Source organism: Dreissena polymorpha, chromosome 10 (genome assembly GCF_020536995.1).
Source record: "Dreissena polymorpha isolate Duluth1 chromosome 10, UMN_Dpol_1.0, whole genome shotgun sequence".
NCBI classification, from domain to species: Eukaryota; Metazoa; Mollusca; class Bivalvia; order Myida; family Dreissenidae; genus Dreissena; species Dreissena polymorpha.
In genome coordinates this window covers 73,366,307-73,390,547 of record NC_068364.1, presented here as the reverse complement: position 1 = coordinate 73,390,547, position 24,241 = coordinate 73,366,307, and the positions used below count along the sequence as shown (strand labels likewise).

At 34.9% G+C, this 24,241-nt stretch overlaps 1 protein-coding gene across 4 annotated transcripts; it reads right to left on the bottom strand.

Moving 5' to 3' along the window:
• Positions 1-447: 447 nt before the first annotated feature.
• On the bottom strand, positions 448-12,678 carry LOC127848239 (uncharacterized). 4 transcript variants are annotated; one of them, XR_008034426.1, is made up of 4 exons: positions 11,274-11,914; positions 4,182-4,330; positions 2,778-2,902; positions 448-1,089 (listed from the first exon to the last, which is right to left on the bottom strand). XR_008034426.1 is itself a non-coding variant. In XM_052380579.1 (4 exons), exons 2-4 carry the CDS (start codon positions 4,316-4,318, stop codon positions 1,034-1,036), a joined length of 318 nt encoding a protein of 105 aa, XP_052236539.1. In that variant the 5' UTR covers positions 4,319-4,330; positions 12,351-12,678; the 3' UTR covers positions 448-1,033. The 4 variants fall into 4 exon arrangements, 2 of the variants coding, with proteins under 2 accessions (XP_052236539.1, XP_052236540.1); XR_008034427.1 differs by lacking the exon at positions 11,274-11,914 and adding an exon at positions 8,544-9,397; XM_052380579.1 differs by lacking the exon at positions 11,274-11,914 and adding an exon at positions 12,351-12,678.
• Between the last annotated feature and the right edge of the window lie 11,563 nt (positions 12,679-24,241).

Below are 24,241 nucleotides of genomic sequence, written 5' to 3'. Positions count from 1 at the left end.
AATGGATGTTAAGATATCAATGAGGAGAGGTGTCATGCACAAAATCTATAACCCTACACTTTCTTAAATAAGAGTTATTGCCAATTGTTTTTTTTATGTTGTTACTTTTAAATAAGTGAGATAAGGGTACAACCCTTCAAATAAACTTTTCTGTTAGTTCTGCACCCAGCAATAATCAAAATTTATTTGGCGGGGGATATCAATTAAACGAATTTGCTTATTATTAGTCTCAACGTTGAAAAAGACTTAATATTTTAAGTAGCAATGAGAATATAAGACACAACAGACTCATCAGTCATCAGTATTATGTTAACATATCTTTAGTCAGTTACTTAACTAGGGCAAATAAAGTTGAAGTTTATCAGGTGGTCCAAAAGTCCTCACCGCCTAGCAGATAAGTCTACAAAGTATTTTAAAACCGGTTCATGAACATGAAATGATAAGTCATTTACGCCATCGGGATTATTTATTTTAAGTCAATATGTTTTTGGAATCTTAAGGCACTCATTGAAAAATACACCACTACATAAATAAATATCTAGGTCAATTGTGATTCTGTCAAGCAATGATTATCATATCAATTATTATCTCCAGAGTTATTCTTTTTTTGTTGCACTTATCATAATCTAACCATCTGCATTATTTTTGCCAAACAGGTGGTTTTGCAATCTGAGCACCACAATCATCAATATTTTTGTGTGGATATAAAGATGTTATAAAAATGTAGGATTTAAAACCTTCAGTTTTATTGTGCTGTACTTGTTTAGGAGATGTGTAATACCAACTGGCTACTTCTGTTTTCAGAACTAAAAGGCACAGAAGGATTTTATTAATATTTTGTTGAGTTCTCAGATTAATCGAGCCCAAAGCACTTCCTGCTACAAAACATATTTTCGAGCAACAACACATATTGATAATATCCATTTTAATGCCGTGCGGGTCTTTACAGTGGAGTGATCGAGTAACACAGATTTGTTTGCCGCACTCCATGAATCAGAAGTCTGCGTCTCACGACTAGTCTTGATAAGCTGAATCATTTGCCTGTCGCAACATTGTGGGATGCTTTTTCATGACCATACATTTGGCAGTCTGGAAATAAAGTAAAAGTCATTCATACTTAGCTTAAAAAACAACAACATTTGTTTGCAATAAGAAAAGCATATATTCACTAGATTAAGTGTTCACAAAAAATACTATTTCTGAAAATAAAATTGCAAGAACGATAGTTTTACAGTGAAAAGTATTCATGTTTTATGCATCATAAATATACAATCACATGAAGACACTGAAAAAAAACTTTTCATACAAAATAATATAATGGAGCAAAGAGAATGCTATTTTTCATTATATGACACATTAATAAATTAAAATATGAGTAATCTTCTTGTTTAACCTTTTTTCAGGGTTATTTGACAAAAGTGGGACTCTATAACACAGTTTGATATTACATATGAAATATCGTGTCCTTTATAAATTAAAAGAAAATGCAAGGCTCTAAAAACCAATGCACCAACAGAAAGGTACGATGATTATATTCTACATTCTCCCATTATTTTGTTGAATAAACGTTAATGCAAATCTTTACTAAGCAAACTATAGCTTTGTCACAGACGTGACAAATACCCCCACATGCCGCATTGACACAGACTATTTTGAATGCTGTCTTCACAAAACAAGAGAATCAAATTTATGGCGATTTTTAAGAATGATAATGCCATTATCATTTATGGCCATTTCGACCTTTGAACTCTTGAATTCTTTAGCATGACATGCAGTCCAAATTTATGGCCATTTTTTTTACTTTTGAACTCCAAGTGTGACCTAGACCTTGGAGTCATCAACATAATTCTTTCGCATGACACATCGTCAATCACTGTGAACAAATGAACCATGTATTTTTAAAATCTCACAATAAATGACATAGTTATGGCTCGAACAAGATCATTTATGGCCAATTTTGACCTTTGAACTCACAGTGTGACCTTGACGTTGCAGATATAGACTTAATTCTTTTGCGCGACACACCGTCCAATAATGGTGAACAAATGTGCCAAATGATTTTAAAATCTCACAAGAACAACATAGTTATGGCCTGGACAAGCTCATTTATGGTCTTTTTTAACCTTTGAACTCAAAGTGTGACCTTGATCTTGGAGTTATCGACGTAATTCTTTCGCGCCACACACCGTCCAATGATGGTGAACAAATGTGCCAAATGATTTTAAAATCTCACAATGAATGACATAGTTATTGCCCAGACAAGCTCATTTATGGCCATTTTTAATCTTTGAACTCAAAGTGTGACCTTGACCTTCGAGATATTGAAGTAATTCTTTCGCGCGACACACCGTCACATGATGGTGAACAAATTTGCCAAATGATTTTAAAATCTCACAATAAATGATAAAGTTATGGCCCGGACAAGCATTTGACCCTTGAACTCCAAGTGTGACCTTGATCTTGGAGATATCAACATACTTTTTCACGCAACACACCGTTCCATGATGGTGAACAAATGTACCAAGTTATTTAAAAATCTAACGATTAATGACATAGTTATGGTCCGGACAAACTTTCGGTTTAAAACACACTAAGTGACCTCGTGACCTAGTTTTTGACCCAGCATGACCCATATTCAAACTTGGCCTAAACATCATCAAGATACAACTTGTGACCAAGTTTGGTGAAGATCGGATGAAATTTCGGGACAGACCGACAAACCGACCGACAGTACGACAAAGTGACTCCTATATAGAAATATAAAGCTAATTTATTACCATCAATGCAAACACTCCACAGCTGTTTCCATGGCGCTGTTTGTTGCAAGGTGGCGCTTTGAACTCTGAACTGAATTTTTTCCAAGCCATCGTTCACAATTTGCGCTCGTTGACACATGAACTGGCTGCAACAAATATTTTGTTGGTAAAAATCAACAAAAATCATGTGCCTATATACTTAAGTGGTACTTTATCTATACCAAATTGTTTTGGTAATCAGTTTTCAAACATATATATATATATATATGTGAATCTCTTAACACATTATTGGAAACACATAAGTGTGAGAGATAGGACACAATAATAAATAAGAATGAACTAAGAAAGCAAGCTTAAATTTATATATAGCCTATCATTTTTAAAGTGTTGGTGGTCATAACAATTTAATATTTAAGATAAAGATCCAAATATAGAAAACAAATAAGATTTACAAAGTTTTTTGAATATCTTGTTTGGTATATTGCCTGATGAATGATAACTGGAACTGGCCAAAAAAGCTCCCTAAATGTGACCTTTGATCTCTTGTTAACGCATGCGCTGCAGCTTCTCTACATGGAGAACATATGTGGTAAGCTATATTAAAAATGGCATATTCAATTATCGAATCACAGTTTGGATAAGCTCAGAGACACACATAAAATGCACATACACCAGCTGCTACTGTGACTGCTATATCAAGCAGGTAAGACAAACAAGATGCGTTTGTGAAACACAATGTCCCCCTATATGACGTTTGACCTTGAAGGATGACCTTGACCTTAACCCTTCACCACTCAAAATGTGCAGCTCCATGAGATACACATGCATTTAAAATATAAAATTGCTAGCTTCAATATTGCAGAAGTGACATTACATGAGCAATTTTGACCATATATTTGACCTTGAAGGATGACCTTGACCTTGACCTTTCACCACTCAAAATGTGCAGCTCCATGAGATACACATGCATGCCAAATATCAAGTTGCTATCTTCAATATTGCAAAAGTATTCATAAAATAAGCGATTTGGGCCACATATATTTGACCTCTGACCTTGAAGAATGACCTTGACCTTTCACCACTCAAAATGTTCAGCTCCATGAGATACACATGCATGCCAAATATCAAGTTGCTATCTTCAATATTGCAAAAGTACTCATAAAATGAGCGATTTTGGCCACATATATTTGACCTCTGACCTTGAAGGATGACCTTAACTTTGACCTTTCACCACTCAAAATGTGCAGCTCCATGAGATACATATGCATGCCAAATATCAAGTTGCTATCTTCAATATTGCAAAAGTTATTGCAAATGTTAAAGTTGGCGCAAACAGACCAACCAACCAACAGACAGGGCAAAAAGAATATGTCCCCCACTACTATAGTGGGGGACATAAAAATGAATTACAGCTTTGAACCTTACCAGAACAAATCGAACAATGCCTTGTTGTTACCACCCAACGAGTCGTAAATGGTTACAGTCCTGGACATAACACTTGCAAACAGCAAAACCCAGTGATTGTTGCCTTTACATTGTGGCAGCATAAGTAGATCATACATATTGAAGTCCACCTACAAAATGTGAAATTATAATGTACCTTAAACAATGTATACATTACTAAACAGTGAGAAATTTGCTCAAATTACTTCAAAGAAGTATAGTGGCATGCTAGAATCAAGTACAGTTTAAGTTAACAATAAAACAAAAGATTGTCAGGCAATATGGTACTCCTGGAACAACTTTGTAGAGGTCATCATTTGAAAAGAACATGTAGAATTTATGAAGAACCACCACTTTTACATAAAAATTCATGTCATGTAAAACGAAGACTTTGGCATTCATATCTCACAGACATATCAAGTCATTACCACTGCCACCTTCATCAACATAATTATTGGACACATAGAGAACTACTATATCTCACTACATACAAAATGTGGTAGCCCTAGATCCTACAGTTAAGGACAAGGACGCACGCAGGCACGGACGGACGCACGCATGACGGACACAGGACTATGACATACGCCTCGCTGGCCTTTGGCCAGTGGAGCTAAAAATCAATTAAGGAAGGGAGGGAGCACCCCTCACTAACCCAACCATAAAGGCCCCTGGGCATCTGAAATATGACCACAAGCACTAATAATCATATAATAATGATAAAACCCGGTCACCACTACAATTGTTATGATTGCGAGATATAATGTAAACATTTGCATTACAGGTCAATCTTTTTTCTTCAAGCCCAACACAAAATAACAATGCAAAATTAAAGTTTTAAAGGTTTTCAATGGGTACAAATAGGGTATTTATCTGGACATTGGAAACGTTGAAATACATGAAAATATCATCAAACAACTTAAATGTATTTCATTGTTAAAATATGTTTTTCTTGATTTTTCTCCAAACTTTACACAAATATGGGTGATTTCAAAAATATAAACTAGAAATGGCGCGGTTGAGGCCGACGTGTATCCCCACGCCGCATGTTTGACCCAGGGCTCCCCCAGGGTTGGTAATGGTTTTATGCATAGTTGAGATTGAACGTATTGTCATAAGAGAAGTTCGGTATCAATTAGATGTGAATCGGTGTAGAAATGAAGATATTATAGTAAAAGGAAATTTTGGGTGGGCGTGGCCTATGTGGGCGGGTGCCCCAGGGTTGGTTATGGGGCCATGCATAGTTGAGATTAACCATAATGTCATAAGAGAGGTTCAGTATCAATTTGAAGTGAATCGGTGTAGAAATGAAGAAATTATAGTAAAAGGCAATTTTGGGTGGGCGTGGTCTATGTGGGCGTGGCCAATGTGGGCGGGGCACCCCAGGGTTGGTAATGGGGCCATGTATAGTTGAGATTATCCGTATTGCCATAAGAGAGCTTCAGTATCAATTTGAAGACATTCGGTGTAGTCTCCGGTGCACTCAAAATATGCAGCTCCATGAGATACACATGCATGCCAAATATCAAGTTGCTATCTTGAATATTGCAAAAGTTATGACCAAGGTTAAAGTTTTGGGACACAAACACATACAATGACAGACAGGCCAAAAACAATATACCCCCGATCTTTTGATCCAGGGGCATAAAAATGAGTAAAAATCTCTGACCCGGCCCCACCCCAACCCACATAACTTTTGACCCAGGGGTCAGATCAAAATTCCAAATAGTGCAGGGTCGCACATATGCTCATAGCTACCATGTGTGTAAGTTTCAAGGTTCTAGTGCTTATAGTGTAGGAGGAGAAAGTGGCCAGGACGGACAGAAGACGGAGATAACCACAATATCCCCACTTTTTCTCCGAAAAGCGTGGGGATATTGAAGCCTAAATGAAAAAATTTCTCAAATTTTAGATGTTAAGTTATGGCAACAGTTTTGTTTGTATTGCATAGGGAAAGGGTTCAAGTTTTATAAATGAGTAGGGCCGTTCTGTCAGATGTAATCACTTTTTCACAACAAAAGATGTTAACCAAATGTTTTGAATTTTTTTTTATAAATGTACATGTCTTTTGCACTTAATAAAATCCCATTAAAACATGTTATCAATATTTTGTGTGTTTTGTCAACATGCAGTATGTTCTTAAGCAAAATTTAAATACAAAATCAGAAGTGTTCTAAAAAAAAAATATGGAAAAATTAAATTTTCATGTTTTTTAACACATATTTTTCAAAACTATACTCCTAAAAGTTTTTTACCTGGCCTCAAAGCAGTGTATCTTAAAGGAAAAACTCAGATTTATCAAAATATAGGATGACCTTCAAATATATGTGAAGTTTTTTTTTATTATATAAGAAAATCTGCAAAAACTAGCTTTTGCCAAAACTGTATACAATTTTCAAACATGTGTACACTTGGGACACTTACATGACTTTTGTATACAAGTTAAATAAGCAAACCATTCAACATATATAAATACTTTTTAAATTTGTATTACATTTGACTATACAAATTAATGTTTCCCCAAATAATGTTCTGTGTCCGTTTGATGATTTAAGGTTGATGTTTAGAGATTTAAGGTTATTTGTACTTGACAACTTTAGTTATCATTTATTCTAAGAAATACCCAAACAGTCAGTAATATAGAATACAAATTAAATTTGCATAAAATATTCTTATAAAATTATAAGATAAGTTACAGGGAACTTGAATTGTTTGCTGAAACGATCTAGCATGATTTTAGGCCAAATCTGTACACTTGGGACATTTTCAAAATGGATGAAAATCTGAAGAAAAATAGCATAACTTTTATATGTATTTCATTTGAGGTATTTTTGTGGCCCTAAATATGTTTATAACCGATGGGATATCAGAGGCATAAGGAATCTCCATAATTATGCAGTCTGTCATAGATCTGTATTTTCAATAAAACAACACATATATTTCACAAATTGTAGATACATTTGACCTGGTTTTAAATATTTTTCACATAGTTGTATATATTTTACTTTGGTTTCATAATTTATCTTGTTCTATATAATAAAGATCTATTATAAATTGCTCTCTATATGCTGGAGATCTATATGCTGGGCATTGTTCTCTATACAAATGGGTAGCATACCTTGTTCTCTACATATCAAATGATGTTCTCTACATATTAAACATTGTTCTCTATGGCATTGACCTTGATCTTTAAATATAAGACATTATGCCTCTTCTATATGTTGGAATTTGATATATATATAAGACATTGCTCTCTATACTTGAAGTTGATATAATATTGTGTTCTCTATATATTGGACGCTTTTCTATAAATATTGAACATGGTTCTGTATACAAATACATGTTTATATTTTTTCATAACAGTTGACCTCGTTTTCTATAATATGTGTCTTGTTCTGATAAAACTGGGCTAAATTCATGTGCGTAAAGTGTCGTCCCAGATAAACCTTTGCAGTCCGCACCGGCTTATCAGGGACGACACTTTCCGCTTAAACTTGATTTTTGGTAAGAAGGGACTTCCTTCAAACTAAAAATACCATAAAAGCGGAAAGTCTCGGCTCTGATTAGCCTGTGCAGTCTGCACAGGCTAATCAGGGACGAGACTTTACGCACATGAATTAAGCCCAGTTTTCTCAGAACAAGACACATATAATTCACTGTTCTATATTTAGACCTTGCTCTCTATATATTAAACATTATATTCTCTATATATCGGACCTTGTTCTTTATAAATTAGACCTTGTTCTTTTTATACTTTATACATTAAACACGATGTCCTCTTACTTGACCTTCCTCTGTAATACAATATATCCTCTATATATTTTGGTAATGTGTCATTAAAAATGAATGAAATAATAATAAGTGCTGTACCGTTGTTTATCGAAGGTTTTAACATGGTTTTTAGTTTAGATGTGTAGGAATTGTACCACAAGGGTGACAGTCTGCGTGGTTTAATTATAAGTGTCTGAAAGACTTTTTCATCCATCATATTTGACATTTGACCATGTTCAACTTTTATATTGGCTTTTTTTCAGTTGCTTTTGAATGCTTTATTAAATCAAAATTTAATCATTAATTCCGCTATAATGTAAGTTTGTTTTCACTTTCTTGAGGTTTATAAGAAAAAACATTCATTTTGTGTCCCAAGTGTACATGTACAACATTTAATAACCAACTTCAGGCTAACATTGAAGATAATTGGAGAAACATTTTGATTAAAATTGACATTAATTTGAGAAGAGGAAACGTGTTTTTGTAATAATGTTATGGTAAAGTCAAATATAATTCCCACACATTATCATTTATATGCTTATATTTTTCTTCTGAAGACAAAATATGGAGACATACCCATATAATAAGAGTAGTTAACCCCCAGAGTGAAGACAACACCTTTTTCTCTTGGAGATTACATCTTCTGTGTACTTCTTTCCAGAAAATTAGTGCCTTTGTTTATTTTTTAAAAGCTATCACCTGTCCATCAAACATGATAAAAAATTCGTACACTTGGTACAATGCAATATTTGTCTTGCAAAAAAAGTTCACAAGGTTTTGGCATCAAATTTTCAGTACATCTAGTGATAAGCATTAATGGTTTGAAGAAAATGATGTAAAACCTTGAAAATTCTATCTTATGAAAAATTTAAAATAACTTTCTTGCAAAATGTACACTTGTGACAGGGACAAATTCTGACCACATTTAGTATTCAGCTGTTCAAAATTTACATGAACAAATAATTGTATAAATACCTGTACAAATGTGTAGAAAAAACATGTGACAGGTTAAAAGGACACTTTTTGCCTATAAATATTGAAGCACTTTATGATCCCATCTCTTAATATACATGAAGAGAGTTGAAAATTGTGGCACAAAATTGACAAGAACATCATTGCTTTGAACACTTGCTACAAAAGATATCAACCTAAGTAAGAAGCATTGTTTTATTTTTCTTAAAGCATATGAATTTTTATATTCATTAAATGATGGCAATACCTAATATTTCTGAAAGTTTTATTGAAGTATAGAATTGAAAATTGCCTTTTACATAAAATGTCACGCAAAACCAGTACACTTGGGGCAATTTTAAGGATATTTTTCAATATATTTTGTTAATGAAGAAAGTTATTGAGAAGAATTTTCACATTTAAGTTAATCACATGGAAACACTTCTGTAAGATAGAAAAAGAACTCAAACATGCTTAATGGTAAGAAAATAAATGCATGTTTTATTTAGGCTTCATTAATTTTTAAATCACCTATAGGATATGATGCGGCATTTGTCTTTACGGAATATAAAAAAAATCAATCATTTTTACCCGTAAGTTGGCGCTGTAATAAATTTGCTATTCTGTGTGCTCTTTTACCAAGCTTGATTAGGAATTTTTGAAAACGCGTCATGGAGATTTTCTTTCACCATTAAAAATAATAGTTCACGGATTCAAACCATAATTCCTGATTAATATGTTGCTACAGTGGAATCCTGTTCTTAGCATACCATGTCAGCCAAAATTATGCTAATAACAGGAATATGATATTAACCGGAACACACATTTTAGCATAAATATAGCAACTGGGGGCATACAATAAGTCAAATCTGTTAATAATTGATCGTCAAAGTGAAATTTAAATTCAACATTGTATATGATTGATGTTTAAGATAACTATTTATCAAATGGAATTGTATTCTTAGGTATTTGCATTTGCATTTGAGCATATTTTTGCAAATTTAAAGCATATTTTCTTGGCATTCTGAGAATGTTCTATGCTATAAAGACTTTAAGTGAATTCTGAATATTGGGGTTAAAAATTATGCTATTAATAGAAGAAAAATACATTAAAATTTAAGAATTAATCTGTGCTTTGACATTCTATATGCTAATAACAGAAATATGCTATTATCAGGTATGTTAATAAGCGGAATCCAGAAATTATCCTTCAGTCTGACAGAATTTCGTAGCCTGTCAGACCAAACATCTGACAGATTATTTTACATTTTGCGGTGTCTGACTTGGCTTCTCACTTTTGAGTACATGATGCTAAATGTTTTAGATTCCACACTAGTTTCCTCAACCTCAGGACACCAGAGCTCCTGTGATGCAAATATACTTAAAGAAATATTTTTTTTTCCTGCAAATTGTGTTTAGTTCCTCACTTCTTGTAAAAAAAAAAACCTGTTACCCTCCGATTGACTGTCAATTTAAAAAGCAAACTTCAATACATATTCCTGTTTGTATTCTTGTATGAAAATGTCCACAACATATGGGCGTAGTTATATGGGGACTGAATATTCAAATACTGGTTCTAGGCCCAGGAAACGGACTCGAAAGCATTTAAAATAAGTAGGAATTACTTTCTATGCAATCGAGCTAAAATAAATAGGTTTAAACTAATATTCAAATACATGTAGGTTAAGAAGTACAGTAAATGACATGACAAAATGCTGTTAGAACATATCATCATTCTTAATTCTAAACCAGCTATACATGACATTATTCTTAAGAGGGGCATTTCAGAATAAAGATAAAAAGATACAAACGATTCGCAATAGAAAAATTATTTACTGCAAATATTTTTTATCGAAATTATTTCCGTCAAGACATGTTGTACAATAGCATGCCATGGTTAAAATGAGTGTGTAATACAATGCCTAAACTCTTTCTGCAAAGTTTGGGAAGTCTGCTTAAGGGACATTTAAATGGAAGGACAGATGAAAGGTAACTCATTATAGTGCCACCAATGTAATTATTATGCAATTTTTTCGCAGTTCAGAGCTGAAAATAACATCCCAGATTTTAATTATGCACTGCCAAGTTATTCAATAAATAGTAAATTGTAAACATTTCAATTATGAAAAATTAAACAACTTGTAATTCAGACACAACTCACATTTTACCTGTTGTTAGCTTTGAACAAGCTTATTGGCCTGGGTGAAAAATAATTTACACTGAAGTTGAGAAAAGTCCTCGCGAACTCAGTGCCCCAGATAATTATTTGGGAAATAGGGTTTTCAACCATTGATTTTGAAAAATAGGGTGATTCCATTCTTCATATAGGGTAAAATGAGTAATAAAAATGCATACCTTAAAATAATTGCTGATTTACTTCCGTTGACGCTGCACACTTGTATTGATTCAATAGAACTGTAAACTATCATCATAAATTTTAAAAAACTGATGTTTCGTAATATGTTTAATCCTTGAAACTGTCCATGATATAAACTTTAAAAAATGTCGACAATTTCTAACTTCTTTTTATACTTTTGACAGGTTTGTTAAGTCACAGACTTTCCATCATGTTTTTTGGATGTCAACTCATTTGCTGTATACACAGTTTTTAACAAAATCGATAACACGAATGATTCGGCACTGATTGCCTCTTGCTTTCTTGATTCGAAAAAGTTTGCGATCGGCTGATATTTTGGCGCAACAATCTCGGACGTCTATCGACCTCTCTTAGCTATTTTTATTTCGCATTGTAATAGAAACTGAAAGTACAGACGCTTTACAAATACATGCACAATGAGCGACGAATTAGGTCAGATTGAAAACGCATAGCGTTTGAATAACTAATTACTATGACCGTTTGCTGAGCTTGCTGAATGTAAGCGTCACCGCATTACGATAACAATTCCAAAGAGAAAATAACTAAAATGAGCAAAGCATTTTTAATCGAAGTTTTGTATTGTTAATTTGACGAATTTGCGTAAAAGTCAAATTGGTTGCGTTTTCAATACTCATGATATTGTATTTCTTTGCATTTTTCAACATTTTAATAGGGTGAAAGACGCAGATACGCAGCTTATCTGGGGCACTGAGAACTGGTTAACAGACATAATATTTTGGATAATTGTAAAAGTTAGGACAGCAGATATACATGTATGGGGAGAACGAGAAACGTAAACAATGTTAACCAGAAAGGCACAATCACAGGCAATCGGCACCTGTGTCGGAAGCAATTATTAAGAATCATTAAGAAAGTAAATCGATAGACACAGAGAACCTACACTTGCGCACCCATTGAGCAATTCTTATCAGTCATCGTCGTGATTTTCGCAAAAGTTTTAACAGCCGTTAGACATTTATGGTCGATTTTCTTATTAAGCGAATGGCAACAATTTTTTGATCGACTAGTTTGCAGACAAAATATAAAGCACTTACCGCGTGTCACTGTTAAACTTTAAACAGGTCGTCACATAAACTTGCAGAAGATGTGAAAAAGGCACCATAATGGTGGCAGCCATTTTTTCAAAACAAACCAGTTTCGCACCATGTGGCAAATATAACAAGAGCTCTGATTGGCTAATGCCATAATCTAAAAATAAATGCTGGTCGAGCAGGATTTTTCTGCTCGAGCAGAAAAAATGCTGGTCGAGCAGTAAATTTGCTGCTCGAGCAGCATTTTGCTGGTCGAGCAGCATTTAAATGCTGCTCAAGCAGCATTTTTTTCCTGCTCGAGCAGAAGTTAAAGTTTCGACCCCTTTGGTATCCCATACGAGCAGCCTTTAACTGCTCGACCAGCAAATTTGCTGCTCGACCAGCATTTTTTCTGCTCGAGCAGAAAAATCCTGCTCGACCAGCATTTATTTTTAGATTATGGCATTAGCCAATCAGAACTCTTGTTAAATTTGCCATTTGCTGCGAAACTGGTTTGTTTGGAAAAAACGGCTGCCGCAATGATGATGCCTTTTTCACATCTTCTGCAAGTTTATGTGACGACCTGTTGAAAGTTTAACATTGACACGCGGTAAGTGCTTTATATTTTGGCTGCAAACTAGTAGATAAAAAAATTGTTGCCATTCGCTAAATAAGAAAATTGATCATAAATGTCTAACGGCTGTTAAAACTTTTGCGAAAATCACGAAGATGACTGATAAGAATGGCTCAATGGGTGCGCAAGTGTAGGTTCTCTGTTTTTATCGATTTACTTACTTAATGATTCTTAATAATTGCTTCCGACACAGGTGCCGATTGCCCGTGATTGTGCCTTTCTGGTTAACATTGTTTACGGATCTGCTGTCCTAACTTTTACAATTATCCAAAATATCATGTCTGTTAACCAGTTCTCAGTGCCCCAGATAAGCTGCGTATCTGCGTCTTTCACCCTATTAAAATGTTTAAAAATGCAAAGAAATACAATATCATGCGTATTGAAAACGCAACCAATTTGACTTTTACGCAAATTCATCAAATTTGTTGCGTACGATACAAAAGCTTCGATCAAAAATGCTATGCTCATTTTAGGTATTTTCTCTTTGGAATTATCATCGTAACGCGGTGACGCTTACATTCAGCAAGCTCAGCAAACGGTCATAGTTATTCAAACGCTATGCGGACTGGATTTTAAAGTTAAATTAAGCGTCTGACCAAATTATTTACGACGACAAACATGCGTTTTCAATCTGACTTAATTCGTCGCTCATTGTGCATGTATTTGTAAAGCGTCTGTACTTTTAGTTTCTATTACGATGCGAAATAATAATGGCTAAGAGAGGTCGAAAGACGTCAGAGATTTCTGCGCCAAAATATTAGCCGAATCTCGGCTTTGTTAGAAACTGTGTATACAGCGGTTGAGTTGACATCCAAAAAACATGATGGAAAGTCTGTGACTGAACAAACCTGTCAAAAGTATAAAAAGGCATGTCCTGGGTTAGAAATTGTCGACATTTTTTCGGCGTGCTGTATTAAGCCAGCTTTTCACATTAGCCTGACCTTTGTTAGCGTCCAATAGAATTCAAATAAAACTTCCCGCGGCCAAGTACAGATGAATACACTTCATTGACTGCATTGGCTGATTTGAGAATACGACCAGAACATTGGAAACATGTCCGCGTCTTTGTAACACTGTTTTACTGCGTGTTCAGCATGAAACAATTTTATATCTAATAAAAAGGCTTAATAGATAGAACAGTTTTACACTCAATCTCGACATCAATACAGTTTGTGCGTCCACCTTTTAATTTCAGAAGATTTTCAGCGCAAGAACGTTTGCACTTAAAGGCTATTTTCTCATATTTAGTACTAACTTCCATATTCCTGTCAACATGTTAAAATGTTAAAGTATAGAGAGCAGTGGAAGCGAAGACTCACTTTAATGCATTGCATTTCAACTCGCGAGGTATATGAGGTCAATTTGCGGCCACTGTGTGTGAATGTCAGAGTTTACATACAGGTCATCGCTGCGTCTCTACCCTATGTGCTGATAGGAGTTCGCGGCCAGGAAAATAATCGTTACATAATAAAGACGCTATAGCGTAAACTAGGTGAACTGGAATTTTCTTTAGACCAGACAGATGTTAAATGAAGATATCCAGCGATATCATATGGTATGTCAATAATAGATTCTTAATGTGTTTTACAACAATACCATGATAAATATTATTTTTAATTAATTTAACAAGAGTTATGCCATCATATTGACTAATGAATTAAGCATGAGCGCAATGATTCTCGATACTGTTAAAATCGAATCAAATAGCAACGCCAGACAAACCACTAAAACAGGTTTGTTCGAAGAACGCGCGTATAAATATTTAAAATATATACGGATACTTCGCGTGTGGCCGGTTGACTCATATGTTTTAATTTCACTTCCATTCTTCTTTTGGTTTTCTGTTTTGTATCTATACGTTTATGACCAGCAATAATGTAAAATAAGCCGCGAAAACTCCGCGTATCATCCCGTACTGCGTTTGCTGCAGCTAAGAACTGCACAGAAAAAGACATTTGCTTTGATTTCATTAATTGAAGTCTTTACCTTTCATTAACGACAACCACAATCAACGCCGTATATCTTTTTTAAAGATATTTCTTGTTTAAGTTTATATCATGGACAGTTTCAAGGATTAAAGATATTACGAAACATAAGTTTATTAAAATTTATGATGATAGTTTACGTTCTATTGAATCAATACAAGTGTGCAGCGTCAACAGAAGTAAATCAGCAATTATTTTAAGGTATGCATTTTTATTACTCATTTCACTCTATTTGAAGAATGGAATCACCCTATTTTTCAAAATCAATGGGTGAAAACCCTTTTTTCCCAAATAATTATCTGGGGCACTGAGTTCTGGAGGACTTTTCTCAATTTCAATGTAAATTATTTTTCACCAAGGCCAATTAGCTTGTTCAAAGCTAACAACAGGAAAATGTGAGCTGTGTCTGAATAACAAGTTTTTTTAATTTTTTTCATACAGTAATTGAAATGTTTACAATTTACCATTTATTGAATAACTTGGCAGTGCATAATGAAGTTCTGGGATGTTATTTTCAGCTCTGAACTGCTAAAAAATTGCATAATAATTACACTGGTGGCACTATATAATGAGTTACCTTTCATCTGTCCTTCCATTTAAATGTCCCTAAAGCAGACTTCCCCAAACTTTGCAAAAAGAGTTTAGGCATTGTATTACACACTCATTTTAACCATGGCATGCTATTGTACAACATGTCTTGTCGGAAATAATTTAGATAAAAAATATTTGGAGGAAATAATTTTTTCATTGTTGGATTCCACTTATAAGCCTGATAATAGCATATTTCTGTTATTAGCATATAGAATGTCAAAGCACAGATTAATTCCTTTAAATTTTAATGTATTTTTCTTCTATAAATAGCATAATTTTTAACCCCAATATTCAGAATTCACTAAAAGTCTTTATAGCATAGAAAATTCTCAGAATGCCATGAAAATATGCTTTAAATATGCTCAAATGCAAATACCTTAGAATACAATACCATTTGAAAAATAGTTATCTTAAACATCAATCATATACAATGTTGCATTTAAATTTCACTTTGACTATCAATTATTAACAGATTTGACTTATTGTATGCCCCCAGTTGCTATATTTATAATAAAATGTGTGTTCCTGTTAATAGCATATTCCGGTTATTAGCATAATTTTTTCTGACATGGTATGCTAAGAACATGAATCCACTGTAGCAACATATTAATCAGGAATTATGGTTTGAATCTGTGAACTATTATTTTTAATGGTGAAAGAAAATCTCCATCGCGCGATTTCAAAAATTCCTAATCAAGCTCGGTAAAAGAACACACACAATAGCAAATTTATTACAGCGCCAACTTCCGGGTAAAAATGATTTTTTTTATATCCCTTAAAGACAAATGCTGCATCATATCATATGGGTGATTTAAAAAATAATGAAGCCTATATAAAACATGCATTTATTTTCTTACCATTAAGCATGTTTGAGTTCTTTTTCTATCTTACAGAAGTGTTTCCATGTGATTAACTTAAATGTGAAAATTCTTCTCAATAACTTGCTTCATTAACAAAATATATTGAAAAATATCCTTAAAATTGCCCCAAGTGTACTGGTTTTGCGTGACATTTTATGTAAAAGGCAATTTTCAACTCTATACTTCAATAAAACTTTCAGAAATATTAGGTATTGCCATCATTTAATGAATATAAAAATTAGGGATGGCATCGAATTCCTATATCAGTATTCGAATATTCGCAAATCCATTCAGTCAAATATTCGAATATTCGCAAAAAACGGCTGGCTGGATATAACTTCTTTTACTCAGTTTCATATCCAGTTGGGATATTTAATATAAATTGACACAGAAATACAATTTAATATACAATTGTTGTGCTAAGAAATAGAAAGAAATGTAGCGTAATTGTAAAAACAAACTTTGATAAAGCCTATTGAAGCGAAATATATCAGAAAAGGGTGAAACTTGTTCTGTGTTAACTTCCATTGCTTTGTAGGTTATATCTGTATGCTGAATACGATGCTGTTTGTTAACGTTGCTATCAAATAATTGTATCGCTGTCGGCTAATACTATGACCGATACTGTAATCGGGCACAAATAGAAGAGAAAATATCATGTTATATCATTTTATTTTTATTTGAAATGTTAAAGTAATGATTGCGTGTACATTTTTATAAAGAAACATCATAAGGCATGCAAAGTACACCAAATATTCAAGAACAAATATAAGGAAAAACATCATGTCATATAAATTTAATTTGCTCTAAAACGTACTTTAATCCCAGAACGACACACTTTTGTCATTTTTCGCGCTGAACAATTGATGCACTTTCTTTGCAAAATCAACAAGCGCAATACTAACACAAAATCGTATTTTTCCAAACGAGAATAATGTCATATGTCGTTGCCTAGCCGCCCGATAGAAACCAAGAAGCCCGTCGTAGGTTACGTAAAGCGCGCCTCGATGTAGCATTCTAACACAGCACGTGCCATATTTCATATAACAGAGAAGAAAATCTTCAATGGGTTATTCTGGAATAATTATGGGCGGAGCTTATACACTGAAAGCACGCGCTGTAACTAAACAAAACATGCCGATACATTTTCCAGCAGCGTAATAATCCGGTATTTTATGAATGAAAGTCGGAGATCTGATCGACAGATCAGCTGAAATATAAATTATGCGCAAATTGAGTAATTCACTCATTTTAATGGCTGTCCATACTGTGATCACAGAAACTTAATTATTATTCGCCAGTCAAATGAAGCCGTTAATTGGCACCCCATTGACAAACAACAGTTCGGGGACTTTCTTATAGAGTGTGTATATTGCATTGCGCAATCAACGCTGATACGGGCCGCATTATCAGTTTGACCAGGCATGTGTATTAACGTACTAATACACATACCTGGTTTGACACGGAGAACGTCACATCAGACATGTTAATCCTAAGTGATTTCAGTAGCCAATTAGTAAGCTGCTTGCAGGTCATTACAAACTAAGGCAGTTACGTTTGAAAAAAATTGCGAATATGCGAATATCAATTATGTTATTCAAATACTGACCATTCAATCAAATATTGGAATATTCGAGTAATTTTGCCATCCCTAATACAAATGCATATACATTAAGAAAAATAGAACAATGCTTCTTACTAAGGTTGATATCTCTTGTAGCAAGTGTTCAAAGCAATGATGTTCTTGTCAATTTTGTGCCACAATTTTCACCTCTCTTCACATATTAAGAGGTGGCATCTGTAAAGTGCTTCAATATTTATAGGCAAATAGTGTCCTTTTATCCTGTCACATGTTTTTTCCACACATTTGTACAGGTATTTATAAAATTATTTGTTCATGTAAATTTTGAACAGCTGAATACTAAATGTGGTCAGAATTTGTTCCTGTCCCAAGTGTACATTTTGCAAGAAAGTTATTTTAAATTTTTCATAAGATAGAATTTATAAGGTTTTACATTATTTTCTTCAAACCATTAATGCTTATCACAAGATGTACTGAAAATTTTATGCCAAAACCTTGTGAACTTTATTTGCAAGGCAAATATCGTAATGTCCCAAGTGTACGAAATTTTTATCATGTTTGATGGACAGGTGATAGCTTTTAAAGTCACTATAATGCTCAAAATCAACGAAAATTTCGTTAAGTATTTAGTAAAATAAAGTTAACACCTTAACAATCAGTGTTCCTTATAGCAATAGCAAAAATTTCAACGCTAGATGTGGTATGATTACTTAGATTTTTGTAGATACAAAATGCTCGTTTTTATTTATTTGTGGCCACAATTAATTCCGGGTGTGTAGAAATACCGAAATCCCCGTAATTACAGAAATCCCCAGATATCCCCCGAAATCCCCAATAATATTTATTATTTATCAAAATACTGCGGATATTGAGATAGAATATTGCAAAATACAATCTATTCACTGATGAAAAATTGTTTTTATCCATGTTTGGTAGTAAAAAACTAAAATATATACATAATTATTGGGATTCCAAGTATGAATCCATAGTGCATGTTTTCACAAGCACGATCAGGAACAGAAATCCCCGCTGTAAATATTGTTGTTAATTTTTTGTCTGTACCTCTTCTTTCTAATATCAAAAAGCCACCCAGATGATTTTTTGACACTTGAAGAGCTTTACAGCGGGGATTTCCGTACCTGATCGTGCTTGTTAAAACATGCACTATGGATTCATAATTTTCTTCATTTCTACACTGATGCACTTCAAATTGATGCTGAACCTCTTTTATGACAATACAGTCAATCTCAACTATGCATGGCTCCATAACCAACCCTGGGGCGCCACGCCCACATAGGCCAAGCACCCCAAAATTGCCTTTTACTACAATTTCTTCATTTCTACACCGATTTGCTTCAAATTGATACTGAAGCTCTCTTATGACAATACGGTCTATCTCAACTATGTATGGCCCCATTACCAACCCTGGGGCACCTCGCCCACATAGGCCACACCCACCCAAAATTGCCTTTTACTATAATTTCTTCATTTCTACACAGATTAACATCTAATTGTTACTGAACTTCTCTTATGACAATACGTTCAATCTCAACTATGCATGGCCCCATTACCAACCCTGGGGCACCCCTGGGTCAGACATGCGGCATGGGGATACACGTGGGCCTCGGCCGGGCCATTTCTAGTTATTTTTGAAATCACCCATATTTGTGTAAAATTTTGGAGAAAAATCAAGAAAAACATATTTAACAATGAAATACATTTAAGTTGTTTGATGATATTTTCATGTATTTCAACGTTTCCAATGTCCAGATAAATACCATATTTGTACCCATTGAAAACCTTTAAAACTTTAATTTTGCATTGGTATTTTGTGTTGGGCTTGAAGAAAAAAGATTGATCTGTATGCAAATGTTTACATTATATCTCACAATCATAACAGTTTCCAATTTATCGACAGTGGTGACCGGGTTTTATCACTATTATATGATAATTAGTGCTTGTGATCATATTTCAGATGCCCCGGGGCTTTTATGGTTGGGTTAGGGAGGGGTGCTCCCTCCCTTCCTTAATTGATTTTTAGCTCCACTGGCCAAAGGCCAGCTGGGCTTATGTCATGGTCCTGTGTCTGTCGTGCGTGCGTCCGTCCGTGCGTAACTTTTCCTTTAAACATCTTCTTCTCCTAAACAGTACTGGTCCAATTCTGATAAAATTTCTCAGAAATGTTCCTTGGGTGAACCTCTTTCAAATTTGTTTAAATTATGCCACTTGGGTCAAATTTGACCCTGCTCGGGGGTTACAAAATTTAAAATTTGCTTATATAAGGCCTATTTTGTGAAAACTTTCAAAAACTTCTTGTCCATAACCATTGGGCATAGGGCTATCAAATTTGGTATGTAGAGACATCTAATAGTCCTCTACCAAATTTGTTCAAATTATGCCCCTAGGGTCAAATTTGACCCTGCCCCGGGGGTCACAAAATGGAACATATGCTTATATAGGGTCTATTTTGTGAAAACTTTACAAATCTTTTCGTCCATAAGCATTAGGCCTAGAGCTACCAAATTTGGTATTTAGTGACATTTTATAGTCCTCTACCAAGTTTGTTCAAATTATGCCCCTGGGGTCAAATTTGAAACTGCCCCGGGGGTCACAAAATTTAAAATATGATTATAAAAGGCTTATTGTCCCCTACCGGTTTCACTGGAGGAGACCAATGGTTTGCGCTCTGTGTGTCTGTCACACTTTTCTGGTTCCTGCGATAACTTTAAAAGTTCTTCATAATTTTTTATGAAACTTGAAACATGGATAGATGGCAATATGGACATTATGCAAGTCATTTCAATTTGTTCCTACATCAAAAACTTTGGTTTCTGTTGCAACAAATAAACTAGAAATACTGCTGAAAATGGTGGTTTTCTGGATCCTGCGATAACTTTAAAAGTTAAATATTTTTTCATGAAACTTGAAACATGGATAGATGGCAATATGGAAATTATGCATGTCATTTCACTTTGTTCCTTCGTCAAAAATTGTGGTTGCTATGGCAACCAAAAAATTAAAAAAATTCTGAAAATGGTGGAATTTCTGACAATAGTGGAGCCGGTAGGGGACCATATTGCTTGACAATAGCCTTGTTTTGTGAAAACTTTCAAAATCCCTTTGTCCATATCCATTTGGCCTAGGGCTACCAAATTTGGTATGTAGTGACATCGTAAAGTCCTCTACCAAGTTTGCTCAAATTATGTCCCTGGGGTCAAGTTTGACCCCTGCCCCGAGGGTCACAAAATTGAACATATGCTTATATAAGGCCTATTTTGTGAAAACTTTAAAAATCTACTTGTCCATAACTGTATGGCATAGTGCTACCAAATTTGGCATGTAGTGACATTTATTAGTTCTCTTCTTAGTTTGTTCAAATTATGCCTCTGGGGTCAAATTTGAAATTGCCCCAGGGGTCACAAAATTGAACATATGCTTATAAATGGCTTATTTTGGGTAAACTTAAAAAATCATTCTTGTCCATTGGGCCTAGGGCTACCAAATTTGGTATGACATCTTATAGTCCTCTACCAAGTTTGTTCAAATTATGCCTCTGGGGTCAACTTTGACCCTGCCCATGGGGAGGGGGGTGTCACAAAATTGAATAAACGATTATAAAGCGCCTATTTTGTGAAATCTTTAAAAATCTTCTTGTCAAAAACCATTCGGACTATGGCTACCAAATTTGGTATGCAGTAACATCTTATTGTCCTCTACCAAGTTTGTTCAGATTATGCCCTTTGGGTCAAATTTGACCCTGACCCGCGGGTCACAAAATTGAACATTATATACACTTCTATCGTGCTTATTTTGTGAAAACTTTAAAAATATTCTTGTCCTTAACTCTAGGATCTAGAGCTACCACATTTTGTATGTAGTGAAATATAGTAGTCCTCTACAAAGTTTGCTCAAATTATGCCCCTGGGGTTAAATTTGACCCAGTCCAGGGGGTCACAAAAGTGTACATCTGCTTAAATAGGGCCTATTATAAGTATTTGCACATGCCGGGAGAATATTTGTTTCAGCCTTTTTTCAGCAGTGGAGCGATACAGGGCCATCATGGCCCTCTTGTTTTGCCCCTGGTATTGTGGCACATAGCAGTTGAACTGTCAGTCCGTCTGTCAGTCTGTGATTCTTTCGGAAAACTTTACATTGGCCATAACTTTTGCAATATTGAAGATAGCAATTTGATATTTGGCATGCATGTGTATCTCATGGAGCTGCACATTTTCAGTGGTGAAAAGTCAAGGTCATCTGTCAAGGTCAAATTTTGCAATATTGAAGATTGTAACTTGATATTTGGCATGCATGCATATCTCAAGTAGCTGCACATTTTGAGTGGTGAAAGGTCAAGGTCATCCTTCAAGGTCAAAGGTCACATTTTGCAATATTGAAGATAGCAACTCCATATTTGGCAAGTATGCGTATCTCATGGAGCTGCAAATTTTGAGTGGTGAAAGGTCAAGGTCATCCTTCAAGGTTGAAGGTCAAATATATGGCTTCAAAGCAGCACAGTAGGGGGCATTGTGTTTCACAAACACAGCTCTTGTTTTTTAGCTCACCTGAGCACAACGTGCTCATGGTGAGCTTTTTTGGATGCCTTTTGTCAGTTGTGCGTGGTCCGTTGTGCGGCGTCAACATTTGCCTTGTTAACTCTCCAGAGGCCACATCTATTGTCCAATCTTCATGAAATTTGGTCAGAAGATTGGTCTCAATAATATCTTGGATGTGTTCAAAAATGGTTATGTTTGCTTGAAAAACATAGCTGCCAAGGGGCGGGGCATTTTTCCTTAAATGGCTGCATATGGCTATAGTAAAACCTTGTTAACACTCTAGAGGCCACATTTATTGTCTGATCTTCATGAAATTAGGTCAAAAGATGCACCCCTTTAATATCTTGGATGAGTTTGAAAATGATGCCGGTTGGTTTAAAAACATGGCCTCCAGGGGGTGGGGCATTTTTCCTTATATGGCTATAGTAAAACCTTGTTATCACTCTAGAGGCCGCATTTAATTTCCGATCTTCATGAAACATGCTCAGAAGTTTTCTCCCAATGATATCTTGTATGAGTTCAAAAATGGTAAGCTTTGCTTGAAAAACATGGCTGCCAAGGGGCGGGGCATTTTTCCTTATATGGCTATTTAATAATAATATATGGCTATAGTAAAATCTTATTAACACTCTAGAGGCCACATTTATTGTCTAATCTTTATGAAACTTGGTCATAAGATTCATCCCAATAATATCTTGGACGAGTTCGAAATGATGCCGGTTGGTTGAAAAACATGGCTGACAGGGGCGGGGCATTTTTCCTTATACGGCTATAGTTAAACCTTGTTACAGCGTTTTTTTTTCTTCTTTGAACGGGCCCGGTAAACGGCCCTGTTCCCAATCGGGACCGGACCTGGTCCCAAAATCGCCGACGGACCCTTCCCAATTTAGAAAACGGTCTTATCCCAAATAGTTTATATAAAAACGGCCTTGTATCGATTCGAAAATCCCAAATAGACTATCTTTTTTTGTCTCAAAACGACTTCAGAAGTTAGAACACAAGTATGAAAAGGAAACGGTTGTTGTTGTAGTTGTTGTCGTTCTTTTAGAATGAGGCCGACGCAACTTCCAAAAGGTGGAGCCACCTAGTTACCATGTTGACTGTTCCCCGGCCGGCATACATAATGCGGCATTATTAAACGCTGGCGGGGAAACAGTCAACCAAATAAGGCAATAGTAGTAAAATTGACCTTGTTTTGTACGCTTCGATAACAATGTTTCACATGTTCGTGACAGTTGTTTATTGAACGTTCTCGTTAAATACAGATTCAATATACAAAATAAAACCCTTAGCCGAAAAGAATGGTAGATATTTTGAAATGCCGACTTTGACAAAATATTTTCCCAGGTTTTGGTTTTATTCGTAGCGACGTCTTTACGTAGTCAACAAACCCAAATATGGAAATCCAAAATCTTGTTTTACTCTTCAAATACTCGGGGCGAAGTTAAATAGTCAACTACTTCCGACGATTTTGCACACTCGCATCGTGGTTTTTATATAAATAGCCAGAAAATATGTCGTCTCATTTATCAAGCTTCCTTGTTCACAGTCAGACCGGGCGGCAAATGGACCCTATGATAGAAGCTTATACAGCTGATTTTTTAGAGAAAATCTTTCAGAGCCAGTAAGAGTTTGTCACGCAAACTTTGAATAGCCAGTTAGGGAACACATGATTGTGTAATTACATGTATTTGCCTGTAACAATATACA